Source organism: Gopherus evgoodei, chromosome 20 (genome assembly GCF_007399415.2).
Source record: "Gopherus evgoodei ecotype Sinaloan lineage chromosome 20, rGopEvg1_v1.p, whole genome shotgun sequence".
Classification (NCBI taxonomy): Eukaryota; Metazoa; Chordata; order Testudines; family Testudinidae; genus Gopherus; species Gopherus evgoodei.
Window position 1 is genome coordinate 3,334,023 of NC_044341.1, and position 23,789 is coordinate 3,357,811.

Consider the following 23,789-nt stretch of genomic DNA (forward strand, 5'->3'; position numbering starts at 1 on the left):
ATAAAGAGCCAATACAGCTAAAGGAAAGTGAGATGTTTTTTCTACGGACCCACACTCCAGCAGAATTTTTAATTAGATTTCAAATGGAGAAACTTCATGCAGGTGTACAGAGATGGACCTCAAACTGCACCTTAATTACACTTTTAATGCATTAGTTAAGCCAAGTTATGGCTAATGGATTAACTTGATTTTCAGACAACAAGGAGGGTTTGAAGGCCCCGCCAATAACATCTATTTATTTGCAGATAGATGGAAATCATATATAAAAAAAGAAACCCATTCAATACCCACTTAAAAATAATATTTCAGAGTACAACAGCATTTCAAGGAAACATTTAAATGATGTGACCACATAAAAATATTTTAGGGACATGAGCTTTACAGAGCTCCTGTAAAGTAAGAGCTTAATAAAAATTAAACTGGTATTTTATTATTTAAGCCATAAGAAAACATGGGCTGGATGCAAGTGTATATCAACCAATACAGGTTTGTGGAGCTGAACTCAATACACGGCATTACTATTTCTCTACTTGTGTTTGCAACTTTTACTACAGTGACTCTTAAAATTATCCCCTTCTTGTTAGCCAAGCAGTCTCCTTGCCTTCAAATCGCTCCTTAAAACATTTTACAAACACTCTAAAATTTACCACTGCTCAATCCATACATAGTGACTGAGACCTTCATAAAATGCTAGAGGTACCCAGAAAATTGCCTGGAACAGGGGGAATGTATTTTAACATGTAAAGCAGCAAACACTTATATTGATATTTAAAAGTTTATAAAATGTTGACTAACCAGTTGTAGCTTAGTTTTAGTGATAATTCAGAAATCATGAGTGGCAAACATCTGAACTATTCCAACTTCACCAAGAATAGAGTCTATAAATATCAGATATCAAAAATATAAACACATAAAAATTTAGTCCATAGTATCAACTATTCATGATCCTCCCCCAAACTCTGATTTACTATTAAACACAAAAAACAGCATTAAAAGAGCATTAAGGTTGCAAACTCAAACATTAGGAAATGCCAGAATTAAGATTGTCTTTGCAATCTTAATTCAGCCCCCTTGTGCACATGAATGACAGTCTTTAATAACATGATCCTATACTATATTTTCCACAGGACCCCTTGTCCAACAGGATCCACTCTCCCTCCTCCAATTCTCAGTTTCTCCTCCCACCCCCAAATTCCAGTCTCATCAGACACTATCCCAATCTACTTCTCTCTCTCATCCCCATTCAGCTTTTGTTCCATCTGCAATCTAATCTAATGGCTTCCTCCTTCATACTGCCTGGGTGCCAGCAGTGGGAGAATCAGTGGAAGCAGAGAGGAGAGTGTTACAGTTCTATACTCTCAGTTCTGGTGCCCGGCCCAAAGCTGCTAGGAGTAGCCATTACAGGTGAAGTTCTTCTGAGCCTCCACAGGCATGTGCTGCAGTAGCCATGTGGGGATGGTAGGTGGAGTCTTGTCAACACTAGAAGCTATAAAAGCAGCAAAGAATCCTGTGGCACCTTATAGACTAACAGACGTTTTGGAGCATGAGCTTTCGTGGGTGAATACCCACTTCCTCAGATGCATCTGAGGAAGTGGGTATTCACCCACGAAAGCTCATGCTCCAAAACGTCTGTTAGTCTATAAGGTGCCACAGGATTCTTTGCTGCTTTTACAGATCCAGACTAACACGGCTACCCTCTGATACTAGAAGCTATGAGAGGCTTGAGTATGCTCAGTGAGGATAACCTTTGAAGATTTTAGCTGTCTCTACTGAGAATGTGCAAACAGTGATTTTCAAAGGCCAAATTTGAGTGGATTTTTACGAAGACAGCAAAAGGTAAATTCCTGACACAAAAGCTATCCCCCTGGCAAATTTCAAATCCCTACCCCAAAGCTAGAGCATTTCAAAGAAAAGGCCCCTACATTGTTTTTAGCATAAGGCAACTGAATAAAATATTTTGGCCAAAATTTTCCAAAAATTTACTCAAGGGAGGCACACAGTATGAAAGATTTCACCCTGAATTTGCCAAAGCTTAGCAAAGTTACAAGCAACTGAAAACAAGGTCTTATTATCGGAAGTGTCTATCAGCTATACCTATCGTCAAAGACATATGTTAAACAGCCAAATCAAATATTCTGACAAACTCTCTCTATCATAGCCTGAGACTACTTTAAAAACTCATAGCACCTAAGTATAGTGCATAACCAATAAAAGATTAATTTAAATTCTCACAAACCCTTACCTACAGCATTGAAAACATACTTTAATAAATGAGACCACACTAAAAAAGTAAATGGGAATATGAAAGGTGGTGGGCTCCTGGTTGTTGGAAGTGCTCTACTTTGATATTACTCCCCAATCATTTATTTCAAGTCATGTGTGATACTCAGACTTCTGTAGAATTTCCCACCTTTTAAATGAGATCATTAACTAGACACCACACTGTTAGCTTTTGCACTCTTTGACATGGTTCTCTCAAGAGACTTCAGCACTTATACTGCAGCAATTGAAAGAAAAGCTTCCCAACAGTTAGTGTTTTGTTGGGTACTTTCCTCCAGATCAGTGCAATAAATAATAAGGAACTCTGTTAGTTTGAACTGCAGAAGCCCTTGTTTACAGCTTTTAGCAAAGTGGCAGTTACTGGTGTCCAGACCTACCACCTCACAAAGCACTAACAGAATCCTATGAAGCCATCTGAAATCAACCTAAGACAAAGTCAGCCCAGAGTAGTTAATATTTCTCCTCCATCTTGAAGATTAGCATTCTATCACACTGTTCATTTGATGAAGCTATATGCCAATAACCAGTAAATCACAAGAGTAAACTTACACATCAAACCAATTGCCAAGTGTTGGTGCTTCCATTATAAACCTGAACGATAGATAGTATATCACCGATAAGTATCAGAGGGGTAGCCGTGTTAGTCTGGATATGTAAAAGCAGCAAAGAGTTCTGTGGCACCTTATAGACTAACAGACGTATTGACAGACAAATCTATCTTTAGTATTTATAGGGTGCCATAACTGCAGCACTTAACCATCAGCTGAAAAATACTGGAAAGACAAGGTGGGTGAGATAATATAATCTATTGGACTAACTTCTGTTGGTTAAAAAGCTTTCATGATCCGCAGAGCGCTCCTAAGAGCTCTATGGAGCTCAAAAGCTTCTCTCTTTCACCAACAGAAGTTGGTCCAATAGACTATATTATCTCACCCAACTTGTCACACTCAGATCCTGGGACCAATATGGCTACAACAACACTGCAAAGCTGAAAAATATTCATCTGAAACATACCGACAATTAGGATTATCAGAACCTCAGATCAAAAGCAGGAAGAAGGGTAGAATTGCAGAATCAACAAGTTATCTACAGTAGATACATGAAAAACAACATTGAATCTCAAGGAAGTCATGAGGGAAGAGGATTTTTTCTTTTCTTTTTTTTTAAATTATGTAGGTCAGGGCTGCAGAAATTGGTCTTTTACTTCATTATTATGGAAACCACCCTTCCTGCCAACTGGCAAAACGCACTGCATGAGACTCTTACGCAGTCTCACTCTCTTTCCATCAAAACTATTCAATTCAGAGGAAGCAGACAGAAAATATGAAATTATGCATCTTCCTTACAAATTATAATAAAATGATTCATCTTTTCTATTGGCACATTTTGGACCAATCTATTTCCTTCTGAACTGTAGAGATGTATTTTGCTCTAAAACTCGTGATATTAAGGACAAGATACAAATTAAATATTGCTTACAACAAATTACATTAAAAGTACTTCCAGGCTACAAGAGTCAAGCACTCAACTGAGATGTGTTAGGCTGTACACGCAGCCTTGGTTCTGGCACTCAACTACTGCCTGCTTTCCTCTGCAGCCTTAGCAAATTTAACTTTTTTTTTTTAAAATGTTTCCTACTTTACAGAAGTGAAAAAATTCCATCAAGTGGACCCATATTGACTATCATATAGGTCATCAGCAGGGTTGAAACCTTTAGATACACAGCAAAGATCTCTACCACTTAAGATAATGAAATAACTAATAGCAGTAGTAGGCTTTTATTTCCTGTGTGGACCAGCCACTAGAGGGAGGGTGAGACATTTTGTTAATGGGTTTCATAATTTGCTTGACAGAGTATGAACAGATGCTCAGAAATCCTGGATTCAATTCCAGGCTCTAAAGAAGAGTGGTTAGATCCTTCTATACCAATATCCCCTAGCATGTTATCCTGCAGCTTGTCCTGGCCTCCCACCGGTTTTTATCCCCCTGAATTCCAGCCAGGCTATTTCCTCCTTTTTTCACACTGCCTGAGTTCTAGCAAGGGGAACACTGAGCACAGGAGACAGTCTCATGCTTTCAGTTACAATGCCTGGTACCACAGCAGCCCCCAGCACCTAGGAGAATAATTGCAGAGGAAGTCCTGTTCAGCTTCTGCAATTCTCACCTACTCTATGTTCAGTGCATACGGACTCTTCAGATAACTTAGATGCTAGAGATTCTAACAAACCTCAGAGCATATTCAAGTGTCAATTTCTGGGAAACCTGTAACAGCCTAATTTGGGTATATTTTTATATGCACAGCAAAAGCCAACTCCTCTGAGCCCAGAGTGCCCTCCTTGTCAAATGTCAAGTACCTTCTTCAAAGGGTATTTAGGTATCATTATCTCAAAAAGTAAGAATTTAACATACAGATTTTTTTTTTGGCCAGATCTCATTTTAGAAAGAACTGAAAATTAAAAAAATATATATATTCAGCTTGGGGCAGACATTTGGCATGGAAAATTTCAGCCCTAGAGTTTGGCAAGTTATAAGCAACTGAAGATGAGTCTTATAAATGGAAAGTTAGACTCTCAACTATAGACATTGCTGCCAGCTTCACCTATAACACATACAACCTGCACAAAGCACACAAATGAGTTTTCGGAAGGATGCAGGGTAATATTAAACTGTATGCTTGACATGCAGATTACATGGAATAATTTACCACATTCCTTGTTTCAAATTTGACTCTATAAAGTCTGATATTAAGTCAGCAGTGACCAAGCAACAGGACTCATCTTTATAGACTGCAACTACAGAATGAGATAAGAGTTTTATATTTATAATTCAATATTTTAGGATAGTCTTCTTACAGAAGATGAACAAACTCAGGTTGTGATGTACACCAAATGTATGTGACAAGAGTCAGTACAGTTTGACCTTTCTGAATCAAGTCAAAACCTAACTATATCCAGTTTATGGGTCTTTTAGTTTCTACATAAAGAAAAAGTGAGCTATAGCTGATTCAAGACCATGTTGAACATTAGTTACAGTTTGAGAGAAAGAGGAAAGACCTGAGACACACCAGGGAAGAATCATAGAATTGTAGGACTGAAAGACCATAACGCAAGAACATAAAAATGGCCATATTGGGACACATCAAAGACCCATCTAGCCCAATATCCTGTCTTCTGACAGTGGCTAATACTAGGTGCTTCAGAGGCAGAACAGAACAGGTAATCATCAAGTGATCCATCCCATCGCACATTCCCAGCTTCTGGCAAATGGAGGCTAGCTTGTGATCCATTATGATCCCTTTCCTTCCAAGGCAGTCATTTCCCATTTTGTATGTGTGCAACTGACTGTTTCTTCCTAAGTAGAGCACTTTGCATTTGTCCTTATTGAATTTCATCTTATTTACGTCAAACCATTTCTCTAGTTTGTCCAGATGATTTTGAATTTTAATCCTATCCTCCAAAGAATCTGCAACCCTTTCAAGCTTGGTATTGTTCACCAACTTTATAAGCGTACGCTCTATGCCATTATCTAAATCACTGAAGAAGATATTGAACAGAACCAGACCCAGAACTGATCCTTGAGGGACCCCACTTGATATGCCCTTCCAGCTTGACCGTGAACAACTGATAACTACTCTCCAGGAACGGTTTTCCAACCTATTCAGCATCCACCTCATAGTAGCTCCCTCTAGGTCAGTGTTACTCAAATGCAACCACCAGGTGATTCTTGTGCAACTGTAGCCTCCTGACCAGTGATTGGGAAAGAGGGCAAAGCAGTGGCCCCTCTCCCAGGACCACCAGCAGGGCTTGGGCCCTGCCCCACTCTACAGCCACAAACACCAGAGAAGTGGGCAGCCAGTGTGAGTTCCCACCTTCCCAGGGGCCCCAGACCTCACAGCATTGGGGCCCAAGCCCCACGCTCACCACCACCATCTCCCCATTGCCCTGGTTCCCACTGCCTCCTCCGGCCCTGGGCATGGGCCACACGGTGGTGGGCTCCATCCCAGCGGCAAGGGTTTGGGCTCTGGCGAGGGGATCCAGCCCCAGACCCCAACCATGTGATGGTGCGTTCCAGCAGCACAGTCTGTGCCCTGACCACATGCTCCAGCTGCTGGTCTTCAGGCTCCAGCTATGTGGTGGCGGGTGTTGGGCACAGGCTCAAACTCCCACCCCCCCAGGCACTCTCTGCCTCCCTCAGGTCCCCATCCATCCATCCCCCTAGACACCCGCTGCCTCCTCTGGCCCCCCCCCATCCCCTCTGGACCCTGGCTGCCTTCCTACCCTCCCTCCCCATCCAGGGCTTAACTCTGTCCCCAGCCTTGCCAGGGCTGAGTTAGTCTGGTTATGTGAAAAGTAATATTTGTATGTTTGTTAATATCACTGTTCACTACCTCCCAGCTAGCTAGTCTGCTCCTATGAAAACTGATATTAACAAACATAGATATATCACTTGTCACAGAAACAGACTAGACAGCAAGTCTTAAAAAAAATAATCAAAAAAGCAAGAGAAACAACAACAAAAAGACAAGAACATGCAAAGCACCTTGTTTGTTTCTATTTTGTTTAGGTCCGGTAAAGAATAGAGACAACTTTACGTTATTTTTATTATTGAGTCTGTAATATCCCACATAAACACATTACAATGATTTGGACATGTATATGTGCATATTTGTTTTTCCTAAAAGCAATTAGGTATTTTAGGAAAAATTGTTAGAGCAGCCACCAGCAAAAGTTGGTGACTGCACTCTGAGGCCAACAAAAAAATCTGTTGTGGGAACCCCTGATCTAGGTCGTGGTTCCCTAGTTTGTTTATGACAAGGTCATGTGAGACAGTATCAAAAGCCTTACTAAAGTCAAGATATACCACATCTACTGCTTCTCCCTCCCCCGCCCCATCCACAAGGTTCGTTTGGCAGGATTTGTTCTTGACAAATCCATGCTGACTGACATTTATCTTATCTTCTAAATGTCTGTAAATTGATTACTTAATTATTTGCTCCATTATCTTTCTGGGTATTGAAGTTAAGCGGATTGGTCTGTAGTTCAGACTGAATTCTACATAACTCAGCTACACTAAATTGGGTGAATAAGAACAGCAATTTAGACACACACAGAAAGCTGGATTTGTACCATTGCTCATTCCATTGAAAGAGATGGCATCATAGCATTATATTTTACTGTGAATCTCTAATGCTGCATTTAAAATAAATTAGGCTTAAGACATGCATGTAGGATCAAATCTTTCATCCTTTACTCCTGGTTAATTTCACACAGAGAAATAAGTGTGAGAAAGCTGGCCTATTTCATTTAATTCTCAATGATTTCTGGAAAAAAATTACTATTTGCCTTTGATATTATTAGCCAGTACAATATATTCCAACTACTTTATTTACTTTGATTCTGCAAGATACCATCCCATCCCAACACCATTGGGAAAACATATTATAAATAACTCAAACAGACATTTGGGAAAAAATTCCTATTCGTTAAACTTCAGGGAGTATACAGTGGAAGATATCTTGATTAGAAGTCACTGACATCTCTTAAAATAAGCTACTGCAAAATAACTTTATAGCTTTTAATTACTTCACTAGGATCTTATGTTGCTTAAAGATTTCAATATAATTTAGATTAAATTACAGCTTCTGTGATCGACTTACCTGTTCACCCTGCGAGGACACTTATCTGGTTTAATATCCACCTCATAGAGGTAGACATCAATCTTTGGGATTTCAACTTGGAAGCAGTTGGCCAGCAATTTAATAGGTTTGCCCATGGTGCCATAGCCGGGACGTCTGGGCACCATAAGAAGGGGCTGTGCCCCAATGGGTCCTGGAAAGGAAACAATACAGTTTAGAAGCTGAACACAATGGTTAAGCTATGTGGTGAAGTTACTACTTGGTGCTATTATAGCACAGTTAAAATGCATATGCTCTTTACATTTGTATATATACACTGGGCAGAACAACAAAGGAGGTGATGCAATAATATCTGAAGAGTAAATAGTCTTCTCAGGACTGTAAACATATCATAGAATGTTATGGTTGGAAGGGACTTCAGGAGGTATCTAGTCCAACTCCCTGATGCAAGCAGGACCAATCCCCAACTAAATCTATATCATCTCATACTTAGTGGAGAAGAGGTAAAGCAATTGTAAGAGAATAAAAAGATAAGAAATATAATGCAAGAGAAGGCCAAAGTTTAACAAGAGTCAGCACCACAAGACCCAGACCAGTGAAAAATGGGCCATACAATTATCCCATCAGGTTCCTAGATGAAGCCAAAGGGTTTCAAGCAGCAGCATAGGTCTACCCTCAAGTAACATGCAACATGAGATAGCACTCAAAAGCTCTTATTCTATTTAAGTCATCAGCTCTCAAACTAGTGATAGCAAGCAGATCTACCTCTCCTCTAACCTTCCCACAAAGAAAATGAAGTGGGGAACTTTAACTGCTATGACTGCTGTGACCAAAAGTGGGAATTTCTTAGCAAACCACCAAAAGTGTGCATTTTCTTTTGACCATTCATTATTGTGGAAAGTCCATTTAACCACTATTAAAATGGAAAGTTTTAAAAGCTTGTTTACAGACCATCCTAATGGTAATGGACGGAGGTGCAACAGAAATCACAGGATGGTCTATGCAGGCCAAGGCTTATGTACTTTGTTTACACAGTAAAATATGCAGGCAGCAATGATATGGTGGGCATGATCCTAGCAGAGATTATCCATTTTCAGCCAGCAGAACTGAATGAGTAACAGTAAAAGCACCAGCTGCAAGATAACTGCTTTTGCCAAAACTCAGCGACCTAGAAGAGAGGTGGAGCTGAAGAGTTTCAAGCAATGTCAGTGTGCTTCGTTACTAAACAAACAAATTAAATTACTTAAGCAGCTGTAGGTATTATTTTATAAAACCAACAAAATGTGAAATAGGAGAAGAAAGGTGCTTTCTAAATCTGTAGAAATGTATGCCTCTGGCTAATTTATTTAGCATTCTAAGTTAATACTTCTTCAGGTTTTCAAAGTATCTTATCTGTGTCCATCTTTCAGACTAAGATCCTCAGCACAGGAACTGGGCTACATATGCCTGGCCCAGAACCAAGCACACAGCTAATATTAAGAACGGACAATCCCCAAATATTACGACTGGAAATCTTTGCTTGTAGATTATTCTTTCCCATCAAGAAAGACTATAAACCCAATCTTATTTTGAGTTGCTCTGGAGTTTTTAAAATTACTCATCATACAAATGTCATGATTTGCAGCATTCAATTAAGTCAGCGAAAACCTCTCCCCTCGACTCCTACTCAGTGACGCAGATTGTACAGTTCCTGCCCACTTGCTTTTCTTACAAGAGTTTAAATGTCAAGTGCTGGGAAAAACTGTCTTATTTGCCATTTGATTAATCTCATATAATCTTCCAGAAATGGTCATTTCCTTTTACTTTGAGGGGAATTGTGTGCTGGGGAACAGAGGAGAACAAGAGTTACAAAGCAAAGTTTGTATTATAAAGGTACTTTGTTCTACACACAAAGATGTATCTAAGACCAAAGCCAACAAAATCAGAAATCTCAGCACAAGACTGAAAGTAAAAGCAAGAAACATTAAGCACCTTTTTTAACTGTTCACACACACTATGCTTTGGCAACTACTGCTCCCAAAGCAGAGGTTGGTTGGTTTACAGTGTTTGACTCCAATCCAATAACTAGGCCCTACCAAATTCACGGTCATGAAAAATGCATCACAGGCCGTGAAATCTGGTCTTGTGTGCTTTTACCCTATGCTATACAGATTTCACAGAGGAGACCAGGTTTCTCAAATTGAGGGCCCTAACCTAAAGAGAGAATTGCGGGGGGAGGGGAGGCGTCACAAAGTTATTTTAGGGGAGCTGTAATATTGCCGCCCTTGCTTCTGCACTGCCTTAAGAGCTGGGCAGCTGGAGAGCAGCCAGACACCCGCTCTGAAGGCAGCGGCGCAGAACTAAGGGTAGTAATACCATACCATGTGGTACTTACTTCTGTGCTGCTGCTGGCAGCAGCTCTGCCTTCAGAGCTGAGCTCCTGGCCAGCAGTCACCACTTTCCAGTTGCCCAGCTCTGAAGGCAGCACTGCAGAAGTAAGGTTAGCAGTACCACAACGCTCCCTACAATAAGCTTGCAACCCCCCCCTCCCAGCACAACTCCTTTTTGGGTCAGGTTCCCTACAATTACAACACTGTGAAATTTCAGATTTAAAGAGCTGAAATCATGAAATTTATGGTTTTTAAAATCCTATGACTGTGAAATTGATCAAAATGGACCATGAATTTGGTAAGGCCCTACCAATAAGAAAGAGCAGTTCTGGAATTAACTGTTCCCGATTCATTTTAGCAACACAGGCATAAATAAGAGCAAAAGATACCTATTAGAAAACATCCAGGTCACATTATTCTATAAAAAAATCTTCCATACAAATGACCCAATATCTTATTAAAATATAGTTACAAAGAGCCTGCTTTCCGTAGTTTATGGAAGGTTCTGATACGTATGAAGTACTACTGCAGTTGGCAGAACCAGAGCATAGTATCTTCTTAGCCTTCTTAATTATGAGCTAATCTTCAGAGATTAAAATTAAATGTAAATTGCAAGAGCATTTATCAAAACTCAGTTAGTGCACCTCAAATGGCCAACCTGAAGATGCAATTTCTTAACTATAGTCAAGCACTGAGAAAGAGGATAAGGAAGCAGAAAGAGCAAGAAAATATGGTGTGGTGGGTTTTCTTGCAACCACACTCTCTGGAAAGTGTTTTGTTAAACCAAATATTTATGCCAAGGACTCCTTCTCCTGCTGCCACCAAGCAATACATTATAAGACTTATACCTTAATCTATGTGGCCAAGGCTGAAGGAAATGATGGTACCCTATACATTTACTTCTTTTGTTCAGATTAGCAAAATCCTAATGCTCAGCTGCAGGAGACAACAAAAAAACAAATTAATAAGATTCAGTTACTCTTCATTAGGCAAGCTGCTGGCCTGCACTTTAAAATCCAGAGTGCTTTAAATGGCACATCCAATCCAGAGCCGACTATAAAAATAGGTTTCCAACCTCAGCTCCCCTACAAAAGAGTATTGAGCAGTAGAAGAAACAAATACTGCTACTTTGCCAAATTCCTTCCCTAGATCCATTCATTCAGTTGCATCCCATATTGCACTTCAGGAAAATTGTGCATGCCTACTATGCATTCTTCCTGAACAGCAGTACAGAATATACGTGACATTCTTTCAAATTGACACAAACTGAGGAATTAAGAATCAGGACAGATAACGGACTATAAACACAGGTCTGCACAATTACAAACTTAATTTAGTGTAACTTAATTTTAAACAATTGTCGCTAAATTCCAATTGTGTTTACCTTCTTTTTGTGTTTGAGACGTAGGTTGTCATCAGACAAGTCGGTTTAAAAATATAACCTCCTATGTGTATGCTGTCAGTTAACCCTACCTACCACTGTCCCAATAAATTTGCATACGCTTAGAATAGTTTGCTTTTAAAAATATTTGGACACTTGTTTGTGTATTATAAAAATCTGTGTCATTGACTTCTAACTTGTGATTCAAATCCCAGTAAAACAACAAGTCAATGAAGTGTTTGGATGACAGCTAACACTCCTATATCACATCAATGAGTCACTTACCCTCATGCCTTAGGATTTTGTAAGGCCAGTGGAAATAAATAAGAGAACCAAAAATATTAGAGTACAAGAGTTACGTACTGCTACTACTATGAAGTAGGAGTATGATTTGAAGGGCTAGTTAATGTTAACTCTCCGTCATCAAAAATCATAAACAAGGCAGCTGAGGTTTTTTTAAACCTCTTTCTAAAAATATTTCAGCACTGCCACAATTACAAAGCAGAATTCACTCAGGGTCATCATAATGAGAAAAAAACAAAGAAACTACACAAGGGCAAAACAATCAGCTGTTAAAAATCTTGTAAAAGAAATGAAAGGAAAACAGACTTTGGTATGTAAGCACTATTCCATTTTTCAGACACTTAAAAAATGCCTTATGCAATGTTTATACATTACATAACATGTACTTGAAAATCCCATTAAAAACTTAAGCCAAATGTGGCTAGCCTGTAGGAGGGAGGCAGGAGCGCAGAGCTTGACAGGGGACAATATTCAGAAAGATATCAGAGGGACAGACATTGAGAATCAATTGGTTCAAAGGAGAGGTTTGAAATGTGAGGAACTGACTGAGCCCTGCTGAACACCTGGGGTCAAGAGGGGGGTCTGTGTGGTCTCTCACCTGCTGGCTCCCATGGGTACCAGACACCCTCCCCCTACCCCCCCCCACCTCATTTCTTAGAAAAAGGAGGTGTACATGGGACAGGATTCTCCAAAGAGGGGCTCAGGAAAAAAAAAAGTTTGGGAATCGATGGAAAGCCCTACAAATCTTACACTTTTCGGCCTGGTGAGACTCCCCAATATCAAAACTAATACACTACACTGACTATATAACTACAAGAACTAGAACAACTATCTAAAACTGGTAAGCAAAGCTAGGGAGTGGAGGACAGCTATGCCGCACTCCACAGTTCCAATGACCATCATGGGTGGTAAGAAGAACTGAGGGGGCGCTGGGTCAGCTGGGGTATATATCCAGGGCCATGAAGGTGCCATTCCAGGGGCTACACAGCCAACCCACCACATGTTGCTAGGGAAAAATTCTCCAACAATCGTGCACTCAGCGCGCACGCACCTAATTGGAATCTATATGAGCAAACACTCGAAGAATAGGGAATAGTAAATCTTAAGATTATGAACAAAAGTTATGATTGTGACAGAATACAGGGAGGAGTCCTGTCTGCCCATCCCCCCATACACACACACACACAGAATGACTTCCAAGGAAGAAAATGAAACTATAAACACAAAAATAATTAAGACCAGCAATATGAGACCTTGTTGCTTCTGAGCACATAGCCCGTAAGAGGCAATGGTTGAGGAAGTATAAATTAATTCTTTATGTTCCTGTTGATTTAAATGTTTTGTTAAACAATAAATCACTTTAAAATAAAGTTATATTTTCCCCTACTTGAATGTCTCAAAGTATATTACAAATATTAACAAATTAAGGCTCACAACACCCTAGCACACTAAATGATGACTGACATACTCATTAAGAATTTTGGAATAATTCATTTTTTCTTAAAAACTACTAAATAGTCATGGCAAGTAACAAAAATCTTGGCTAATAATCTTTCAAAACAAATATGAAATCAGTTCTTGGCAAGTGTGAAAAGTCCAAGACCTACTGTGAATCACTACTGCCACATTTAGAAATAAGTAGATAATACATCTTGAGTCCACACTCCACCTGATAGGGATGTACACTGGTAATTCCCAGTAGTGTTTATGGGACTTGCCTGTGTAAATCCAATACATAGTGATGGGAAAATATGCTAATTTGTATTTGTCCAAGTTTGGTAAGTATTTAAGTGACGTCACTCATTTCCAAGAGAAAAAGATAAAACTAGTCTTCAGAAGGTTGGAGTCACAAAACAAAATATGTCAAAAATGAATTCCATTTGATAATTCTAAATATTAATACTTTTTAAAATTATTATTTTGTTACAGGACAATACTTATACCAAAATTAAATCCTTCTGATTTTAAAGAGTTAAAAAGCTGGGCTAATGAATTAAAGATATGGCTTTTGATTTGGATAATAAAATATAATTCCAACCAACTATAACTGAACTGGCATTTGTGGCTATACTAATACTACTCTAACCAAACTTGGAAACTATGGACACTTCTTGTTGAGGGTAAGAAATTTCATTTCTTATAGAACATGATTCAAAGCCCACTGAAGTCAATGGAATGACCCCCATTGGCTTCGAGGAGCTTGGGGATAAGGCCTGTATCCCCACAGATACTCTTCTAAAGATTTACCAAGGAAAATCACAAACATGATCGTGTAACAAACTATGTTTCCCCCATCAGGCAGCTGCTTTTCGTTGAAATATAATTAAAAACTGCAGCAAACTCTTCTGCTATGCTTCTGAGCAACAAACTGAAATCTATCAGGTAACCAAATGAAGAAATAGCTGGAGTAAAATCATGGGTGAAAATAGTACAGAAACAGCAGCCTAAAGGCATTTACTGAAAATACTTCTAGGGAAGACTGAAGAGTTAGCATATAGGACTGAAATAACTATAGGCCAAATCTTATTTGATTAAATTTGTACACTTCCAAGAGGCAAGATATTGGTTCCTATTAGGAGTTTTCTTACCTGAGTATGCACAGAGGGAGTGTAACAGCTGACTTTCAGCAAAAGATTATCTATTTGCCACACATTTCAAAATTATAAAATGAGAATAAAAAAATGTACAGCAAAAAAACAATGAAGAGTTTTATTTTTTTTTAGTCTGCCTGTAAAGCACAGCCTTAAATCCCTGACTAGATATTCAAACAGCTTTAAAGAGAAGAGACAGGGTTTTTAACAGGTAAAATATTATTCAACTGCAGCTCAATAATACAAGGCAGATTTGTCTAGCAGATACTCCCTTCAGACTGGGGCTTGTTCCATGCACACTGGAGAGAACTCTCCAAAGGAAAAAAAGATTCCCTTTCACAGGGCCCCTGGCCTCTGCTTGGGCTCAGAGACCCAGTCTGTAGAACTCAAAGAAAATCCCATCACTACTGAAAAACATGACTTCATTCTAGGTTACAGAAAATTTAAAATAAAACGTAAAAGTGATACAAGGAATCCAGTTTTAGAAGTTATTTTCAGCTTTCTAATTCCTTACCAACATTAGAAATCTTAAACAATAAAACAAATTGTGTCTTGCCTCCTTCTCTGAAAGCCACCCTTCGGGATCAAGTATCAGAGAGCCGTGTTCGTCTGGATCTGTAAAATGCGACAAAGAGTCCTGTGGCACCTTATAGACTGACAGAAGTATTGGAGCATGAGCTTTCGTGGGTGAATACCCACTTCGTCAGACGCATTCACCCATGAAAGCTTATGCTCCAATACTTCTGTTAATCTATAAGGTGCCACAGGACTCTGTCACCCTTCGGGATGACATTAGACTATTTCTGAAGTAGCACAATCCATATTAACTGAACATTCCTCAAAGTAAAGTTTGCTTTAAAAAGTATCCAGATAAAGCAGTGCTGGTTCAAGTTCTGGTCAGATAAACATATTTATGCTATTTTCATTGGTGCTGGATAGGATTCTACAAGCTAGAGTAAACGCTGCAGTGCACAAGTTTATGTTATCAGCTTTATTTATGGAGATTTCTTTCAAATTCTCCAGAGTATTTACAACAGAATAGTTACTTGTAAAAACTACGTTTTTAAAATAAAAAATATGAGAAATGCTTAAAGACAAGCAGTTTACCTTTACTTGATAAAGTCTTGTATCTCTCTACACTATGAGGAAATACTAATCGCTATGACAAGCCCATACATAACAACACAGCTAATTTGTTCTTGAAGTGTTTCCACCCACTAACTGTAAGACAGTAAACTGAAGTAATCTTATTCTAGTTTTGTGAACTAGATCACATTTTGCATTTAACAGAAATTTTCACTAACAACTTGCATATATTTTAACTACCCACTAATTTGAAGAAAAATATTTAGTTCTTGATTTATTCACTTGCATTTACCAAGTCTCAAATTCACTGTTTTCAAAACTGACAAGTTACTCAACAAAATCATTTCAAGTTAACTTTGATAATAATCTCAGGGATTCAAACTGAATTGTACTTTTCCCACTTAATCACTATGAATCAAATATACGTAGCTTGCAATTGCCCCTTATTGCTACTAAACCTAATTTGTTCCACTTTAGTGACTAAAGGTCCTGTATCTACAAGAGTGATCTAGACACTTAGATAATTTCTTAATGTAGTAACATGGTAACAATGTAACTGACTATCAGAGAGCCTGTCACTAGCTGAGAAAAAATTCAAATGAAGAGACTTAAAAGTTAAACTGAACATTATGCCAAAAAATCCATTTGATAAACTGGGTCTGAACTCAAACCTTCGAAAATGTCATTGGAGTCTTATTTTTAAAAAGGATATTAAATCCCTGGATTTACTCACACTTCGCAACAGGCTTTGCACATGAATGAAATAAATGAAGCAGCAAATACATAACTAGCTCCTCCTGGTTTCAGAAAAACGCTTCACAGCACACAGAGTAAAAGCTAAAGCACTACCACTCAACTATTTCTCAAAAACAAAATTGAGTAAGCCAATATGTAACCTTTCCTTTCCTAAAGTAAAAGGTGAATTCTTTGCATCATTATTAAACCATATGGTCTATTCCAGCTGAATGTGGAAACAGTCCCAGAGAAAATAGACTACTGAAACATTCCTGACGACCTAACAATTCACCACTGTGTTCTGGAATTTTGCACTTCACAGTTCAAGATAAATCTTAGATCTACTACTTGAATACTCAGACCATCCAACGACATACACAAAAACACTGAAAGCTGTCCAAATAGCATTAACACAGATCAGTCAGTTAGGCAAAATTAAAAGAATTAATTAATAAAGCTGAAGGCCTTTTTATTTTTTACACAAGATTCAAGCACAATTTTTTTCAACTAGGACTAAATGTTTCTAGACAAATTAGGTTATGGCTTTTTAATTGGCAGTCTGCTGTAGAAAATCAAGCATTTGATCTATGATCATAGATATATGGAACCCTATTGGATTTTGCCATGTTAGCAAATTGCAAAGTTTTCTCAAAGGTGATCAAATTATATTGCTATCTTAAAAATAATTTTAACTTCTAATCTATCCACCACAGAGAATGTGCAATAAACTGTGCATTAAATTTCAATTTGATTGTAACACTAGGCTATATCATCATCGATTCCTTAAACTATAACTTTCAATGTTACTGCATTATTAGAACAACTTGATTCTTTAAATTCAAATCAGATTTTTTTTTAAATAAATTGTGAGCATAGTTCACAGAAAACTGCTGCATACACCACTATGTGAAACACTTGGAACTAACCATCTATTGGTGACCATGCAGGTGATCCTTAGGTGATAAATGTTTCCCCACAGACTAAAGCTATGTCTTCACTGCAAAAAAGGGTCTGTTGATACTGAGATAGCAAACTCATAAAATCCGGGGAACAAGGGGGGGCCTCTGTAGTTTTTAAGCTGGATGTAGCTACTCAAGATAACCCCAGATGGAGGTATAGGATTGACCTGGAGTAACTACATCCAAGTAAAAACTATCTGTGTGCGGTCTCCACTACGATTTGATATCAATATGGCTACCCTGAAGAAGACAGCCATAGTTTAGTCTAGCTCCCAGATAACATTACTCAGAGAACAGTAAATGGCAGTTATTTAAATGGTAGTCACACAGAGTTTAAGAAGTGATTAGCAAAAACACAACCAACCAAATGAATAGTGTTCTCTGAAGGATCTTAAGACATCATCTTAAATTCACTCAGAAGTTAATGCTGGTGGAGAATTTCTCTCTCACTGCAAATATATTACATCAGTTCTTGGCTATCTGCACTGATTGCCTCCAGGTTTTCAGGTAAAGTTTAAGATACTAGTTTTGACCTATAAAGCATTACATGGCCATGGACTTTCTTACTGGAGATACCACTTCTCTCCCCCTGCCACATTGCTAGAACTTCATTGTGTAAGAGAAAAATATTGGCAGAAGCCCCTCAACTTTGGAACTCAATCTTTCCACTCTCCTTGGCAAGAAACAGGTAGAGTTTGCAGACCTTCCACACAGGCTGCAAAGCTGATCTTTATACTAGGGCTTTTGGGAATCAAGGTGCCGTCTAAGGAGGTGAACTGAGAAGGGGTGAAGTAATTCTTGCAACTGTGTTATTCATTAGCGTGAATATATCGTGCTAGATTTGTCTGTTTTTTTGTGTTTTTAAACAAAATATTGAAGGCACCCAGAGTCTTATGTCCTTGTTCTTATAAATCCAAATAATAAATAAAAATAAGTAATTGGGATTAACTCCAGAGATAACCTACTTGCCACCTACCCCACTACTAAAATGAAGAGGTTTTAATCAAGATTAAATATGGCCTTTTGTTTTTGTAAAAATCATATCACTTCTGATTCAGACAGCTCCAGTTTCAACACTCCAACAGATGAAAGCTCCATTGTAACTCACATAGTAACGAAGCGCCCTTGAATAAAGTTTAACTTTATAAGACAGTTTTGTTCCTCCTCTCCCCAAGATATAGCTTGTTTTTTACTGTGGTCCTAACATGCTACTGGTCATTAATACAGGAACTGTGAGGAAGAGAAAAATCAAATTATTATGTAATTTAAATGACATTTTCAACCTGCTATACAAAATTTTCTGAAACAGTAAGATTTTAGAAACCTATTTTTACTGTTTAATTAAAATATCAATACGTCTAATAATTAATCTTCTTCCACCACAGTAGGTCCAAACAATTTTTGACCCATTTAATCAAATTAAGTTCAAAACTTTTTTTTAAGTTAGCAAAACACTGTTTTTTAAATGATGAAAAATGCTGAGAGCCTCCAATTTATTTTCTGAGCCCCCCGGCTAATAAAACTCCATGGCCCACCTGTGCCACAATAACTGGCTTTCTGCATATAAAAGCCAGGGCCAGCATTAGGGGGTAGCACAGGGGCGCTCATGAACCTACACTGCTCAGGCTTCAGCCCCATGTGGCTGGGCTCAGAGACCTGGACTTCAGCTTTCTGCCCTGGGTCCCATCAAGTCTAATGCTGGCCCTGCTTGGAGGTCCCCCCGAAACCTGCTCAAGGCCCCCTAGGGGGCCTCAGACCCCTGGATGAGAACCACTGACATAACTGATTAGCTGACTGACTCATTTACACGTGAGTCCCTAAAATCAGCTCCATGGCAACAGCATTTTAACATATTTAACTTAGAAGTTCACAAGTCCATCACCATCTTCACCCAGAAATGTGTTAAACTTAACATTAATCAATCTACTACTTACAAGCAACTGCTTGGTGCCACATGTTTCAGCTTTTCTAATCTGGATCTCATATTCCCATTTCCCAGTTCACTTGGTTCTTCTAACACTTCTATGCCAATACATCTACCTCAAATTTCTCATCTAATTTAGTTATTTTAAAACTGTGATGTTCTAGTTACATATGAGCATTTACCTTAATGCTGCACTTTGCTACAAGCAAATATATTGTAGCCTTGTAACTGATAACGTGATAGAACTGAAAAACAGAAGCTAAACAAGGTTTACATTAACATTTTAAAAAGTTTGTATTGACCTTAAGATACATGAATAAATCAACTTCCAAGACATTTACAGAGTACAACCTCTCTTGAAAACAACATGAGGTGAAACAAGACAAATTATTTTGGACATTGGTACAGTTTAAGGCGTTGATATTCAAACTCTTGTACAAAGTGGGTATTTTTTATTTCCTCTTTTACCAAAACCAGATTTTATTATGAAGAAATGGAAACTATGTCATAAGAACATATAAGAGGCCATTCTGGGTCACATCAATGGTCCATCTAGCCCAGTAATCTATCTTCCGACAGTGGCCAGTATCAGGTTATTCAGAGGGAATGAACAGAAGATCTATCCCCTTTCGTCCATGCCCAGCTTCTGGGAAACAGAAGCTAGGGACACTCGCAAGGTGTTGCATCCCTTTGCCATCCTGGCTAACAGCCACTGATGGACCCATTCTCCATATCCTCATGATATAAAGTACTCAACATGAAAGTTACAGTAGTGAGCAAAATTGGCTAGGAGTTTTTTAAAAATATATTCAGATTGTTGAAATTCAGGCTTAATAATATGCCACCAGATCAATACAATCCACGGCCTCCTAAAATGGCTCTGGTTCAGTCATATCCCTTACTAAACAGGGCAACAATTAATATCATCCAGACTAATTTCCCAGGACCAAATCCAGCATGAATTTAACTCCTTGCATCCGTCACAAATGTAAGTATCTGTACAGCAAAAGAGATGAAGATGTTTCTTTACACAGGAGAGTTCAAACCCATTTTCATATTTACCAGTTGTGGGTGTCTTTTAGAAGTAAAAGAATTACAATCTTAAATTCCTGAAGCACTATTTGTTATCCAGCTACCTGATATGCACTGAATAAGTACAGCCAAGACAAAACTTTCCTCCTGGCTTTCCCTGTGAGTGTTCATGAAGGGAACCACTTGGAGGTAATATCTTTTAATACATTGAAACCTAAATTTCCATTGTCAAGAGAGTTTCAGACAGCATTGAGTGTCACATCCTATATCTAATATATGGAGATATACCTATCTCATAGAATTGGAAGGGACCTTGAAAGGTCACTCAGTCCAGCCCCCTGCCTTCACTAGCAGGACCAAGTACTGATTTTTTTGCCCCAGATCCCTAAGTGGCCCCCTCAAGGATTGAACTCACAAACCTGGGTTTAGCAGGCCAATGCTCAAACCACTGAGCTATCCCTCCCTTCTCTATATACTACTAAATCACAAAAGCTAGCTTTCAAGATAAGTGGGGCAGCAAAGACTTTTGATCAGACTGCTAATTTAACCCAAATCCACCCTACAGTAATGGATAGTATTTTCACTCTGGACTCATGCTCACAAATGCTACAAAATGACTGGAGAAGCGTATCGGCTGCCTCTGGAAGTGGTGTGAGGAATGCCAGGAGCTGGGAGTCCTGGTGCCACAGATGAAGAACACAGATCACACAATCATTACTCTAAGAGCCAGAACCATGTGGAGAGGACATTGATGGATGCCATTCGCTGACAGTATGTGGAAAACCTGAAGAGGAAACCAGACCGGGGCAAGGCGTTCAAGATGATTTGCAAGTGGGATGCTAGCAACCACTTCCGCCCAGTGGGAGCTTCACCAGATTTGCAGACCGTTCATCTACAGGACCCAGCTCAACTGCATTCCGCTGAATGGAGCTGTCCGCCATGGGAATAAGGACAAGTGATGCAGGAGGAGCGGCAATGCCAAGACATTACTCCAAGTCCTGTGTAACTGTAAGCCCCATTCCAGAGGCTCGCAGCTACGACACATCATCCAAGACTGCCTGATCAGAGCCATCCCGTCACCCGCATGGAAGGTTGCCGTGAACTCCACCATCCCCAGGACTGACAGACGACTGCAACAGGACAGTGTCATCATCAACAAGACTGGAAGAAGGTCATTATGGTGGACGTCACAGTGTCCCTTGAGAACAGGATCCCGGCCTTCCGCCAAGCCTGAGCTTGAAAGCTGGAGAAATATGCCCCTCCGGCACCTTGAGAGCTAAAGGTTACCAGGTTCAGACACATGCTGATCACTGGAGCCCTGGCCAATGGGCCCCAGTAATGAGTAAGTGTTGAGGGAATGCGGAATCGGTAAACAGCTCGGCTGATGTTCCTCAATCATCTCATGGCATCCTACGTCATGAGTTGCCACATCTACATAGAACACATCACCGGACATCGGCAATACCAGGAGGAATGAGCTGGAGTGTCGATGAGAAGCGCAATAAGAAAAGTAACTGAAATACTTCCCTGATGGATTATATTTTCTAAACGGACATCCTACCCTAATTCTCAATTACTGAGGGACAGTCTTTGCTCATTTATATATTTTGCTTTCCACGACCAATTCCCTGTACAATTTTTTATTAATGATATACCCGAATACTTGGATGCTAATATCTAAACTGTAATCTTAAATTTATTCACCTAAACTTGGGTCACTGCTGATCATGTACCATATAACTTTTAAAAACAAATTTTGTATTTGTAGATAATTCAAGCACTATATCCAGATGTACAGACTCTCTTTTCTCAACCTGTTTATTATATAATTTTAACATTAGCTTTAATAAACGTTTTAAAAAACTGTTCTTATCAAAAATACACATGTAATAACATGGAGGAAGCCAAAGACTATATGAAATACATGGTGCATAAATGCTGAGTAACTATATACTAGTCATAATTTGTAATAAGATCATGCAATAAAATGAAAACATTAAATACTTTTCATGGTGAGCATGGTTACACAATGAACAGAGCAGGCTACAATTAGACAAAGTTTTAAAAAAGATTCTAAAGTCTATCAGTGACACAACTGCTAATAATGTGTCTCATTTGTTTTATATAATAGATGTTAGCAAGTGCTCACTTTATCAATCACTGAGTCAAGGTAATATTTTATTGCACCAACAGAAGTTGGTAAAAGAGACAAGCTTTTAAGCTACACAGATCCCTTCCTCAATGACTAACAATCTCATAGGACAGCTTCCATTTTCATGGCAACATCTCAAAGGACTCATCACATGCCAGTTTGCATAATATAGCAACCACTATTTGGTCTGGAATATTTCAGTTATGAGATACACCATTCTTTTTTACCATGTGCAGACACTTCTGGAGAACAAAATATAACATTCTGCTACATCTCCTATGATTAAGGTTCTATCAATAGTACCTGCAATTATTTTAGTTTAGTAACTAGCCATCACTAAACTGAAATAATGCCAGACAAGGCTTGTCCTGATCAAGTTCACACATATTAAGATTAATAAGCAAATAAACAGGAAATCATACAATTTCTTAACCAACATACACAACACTGTGTAAGCAAAACTTTGCAAAATTCCTCTCATCCAGAATGCATATTAAGTTGTTTCAGTGAAATCTCTTCCCCGACCCCAAAATCATCATGATAGAGATGAAATAAATTCTGAGCCCAGACTGGTAAATTCTACAGGACTGCTATAACAACCAGCTTCTTTTTAACTGAACAAGGTTTATCAGGCAGTGCTGGTAAAAAGCAAAGGCTACAGATATCCCATAAGAGAGATGTCTTACTCTCCCAAGAACTTCAGCAAGCGTTTGACAGGCAGGCTCACGGTATTACTGTCTCACACCCCTCAGTCCCAGGGGCTGCCTGAAACAACTTCTGGAAAGCACATAACAATGGTGCTTGTTACCAAGGCGAAGCCACTCCCGGGGGTCAGCGCAGAGCAGTCTAGTTTTAGATGGACTCCTGAGCCCGTCCCCACCTGGCTCAGTATTTCAGGACGGCTTCCATGGGCCCCAGCTCAGCGAGACACACTGCGGGTCAGCCCGGCAGCCCTTTCCTCACCCCAGGCCCCGCACAGAGGCTGTGTCCCCCTAGTGCTCCCCAGGCCCGCACCTAGCCCACCCCTCAGATCTGTGCCCCGCCTTGGAGTCACGCCAGCGCCCGCTGAGCCCAGCCCCCAGAGACACCCCCACAGCGCTTAGCCGCTGGACTGGCCTCCTCCGCCCCAGCGGGGCCCTTACGGTCCCTCGGCAGTGCCGCTGCCCCCACCAGCCGGGCTCGGAGCTCGGCTCCCCGCCCGGGCAGCCCTACTGCCTCAGGTGCCCCCCACACCGCGGCGCCCCCGCCTCACCTGCGCTGCCGATTTCCATTCATGGAGCTGGGGGCGGCCGTTCTCAGGCTGCGGGGTCAGGAGCCTGCCTCTCCCCACAGGGCCGGGCGC

The 23,789-nt window shown here is 39.6% G+C and overlaps 1 protein-coding gene across 3 annotated transcripts in view; it reads right to left on the reverse strand.

The window, feature by feature from the left end:
- Positions 1-23,789, reverse strand: part of AGO3 (argonaute RISC catalytic component 3) — a 62,174-nt gene extending 38,385 nt beyond the window's left edge. For all 3 annotated transcript variants that reach the window (XM_030538763.1, XM_030538762.1, XM_030538764.1), the window contains exons 1-2: positions 23,700-23,789; positions 7,937-8,108 (exon numbers count right to left, since the gene is read on the reverse strand). In XM_030538763.1, the coding sequence (XP_030394623.1) occupies positions 7,937-8,108; positions 23,700-23,718 (191 nt within the window). In that variant the 5' untranslated portion in view covers positions 23,719-23,789. The remainder of the gene's footprint in view (positions 1-7,936; positions 8,109-23,699) is intronic.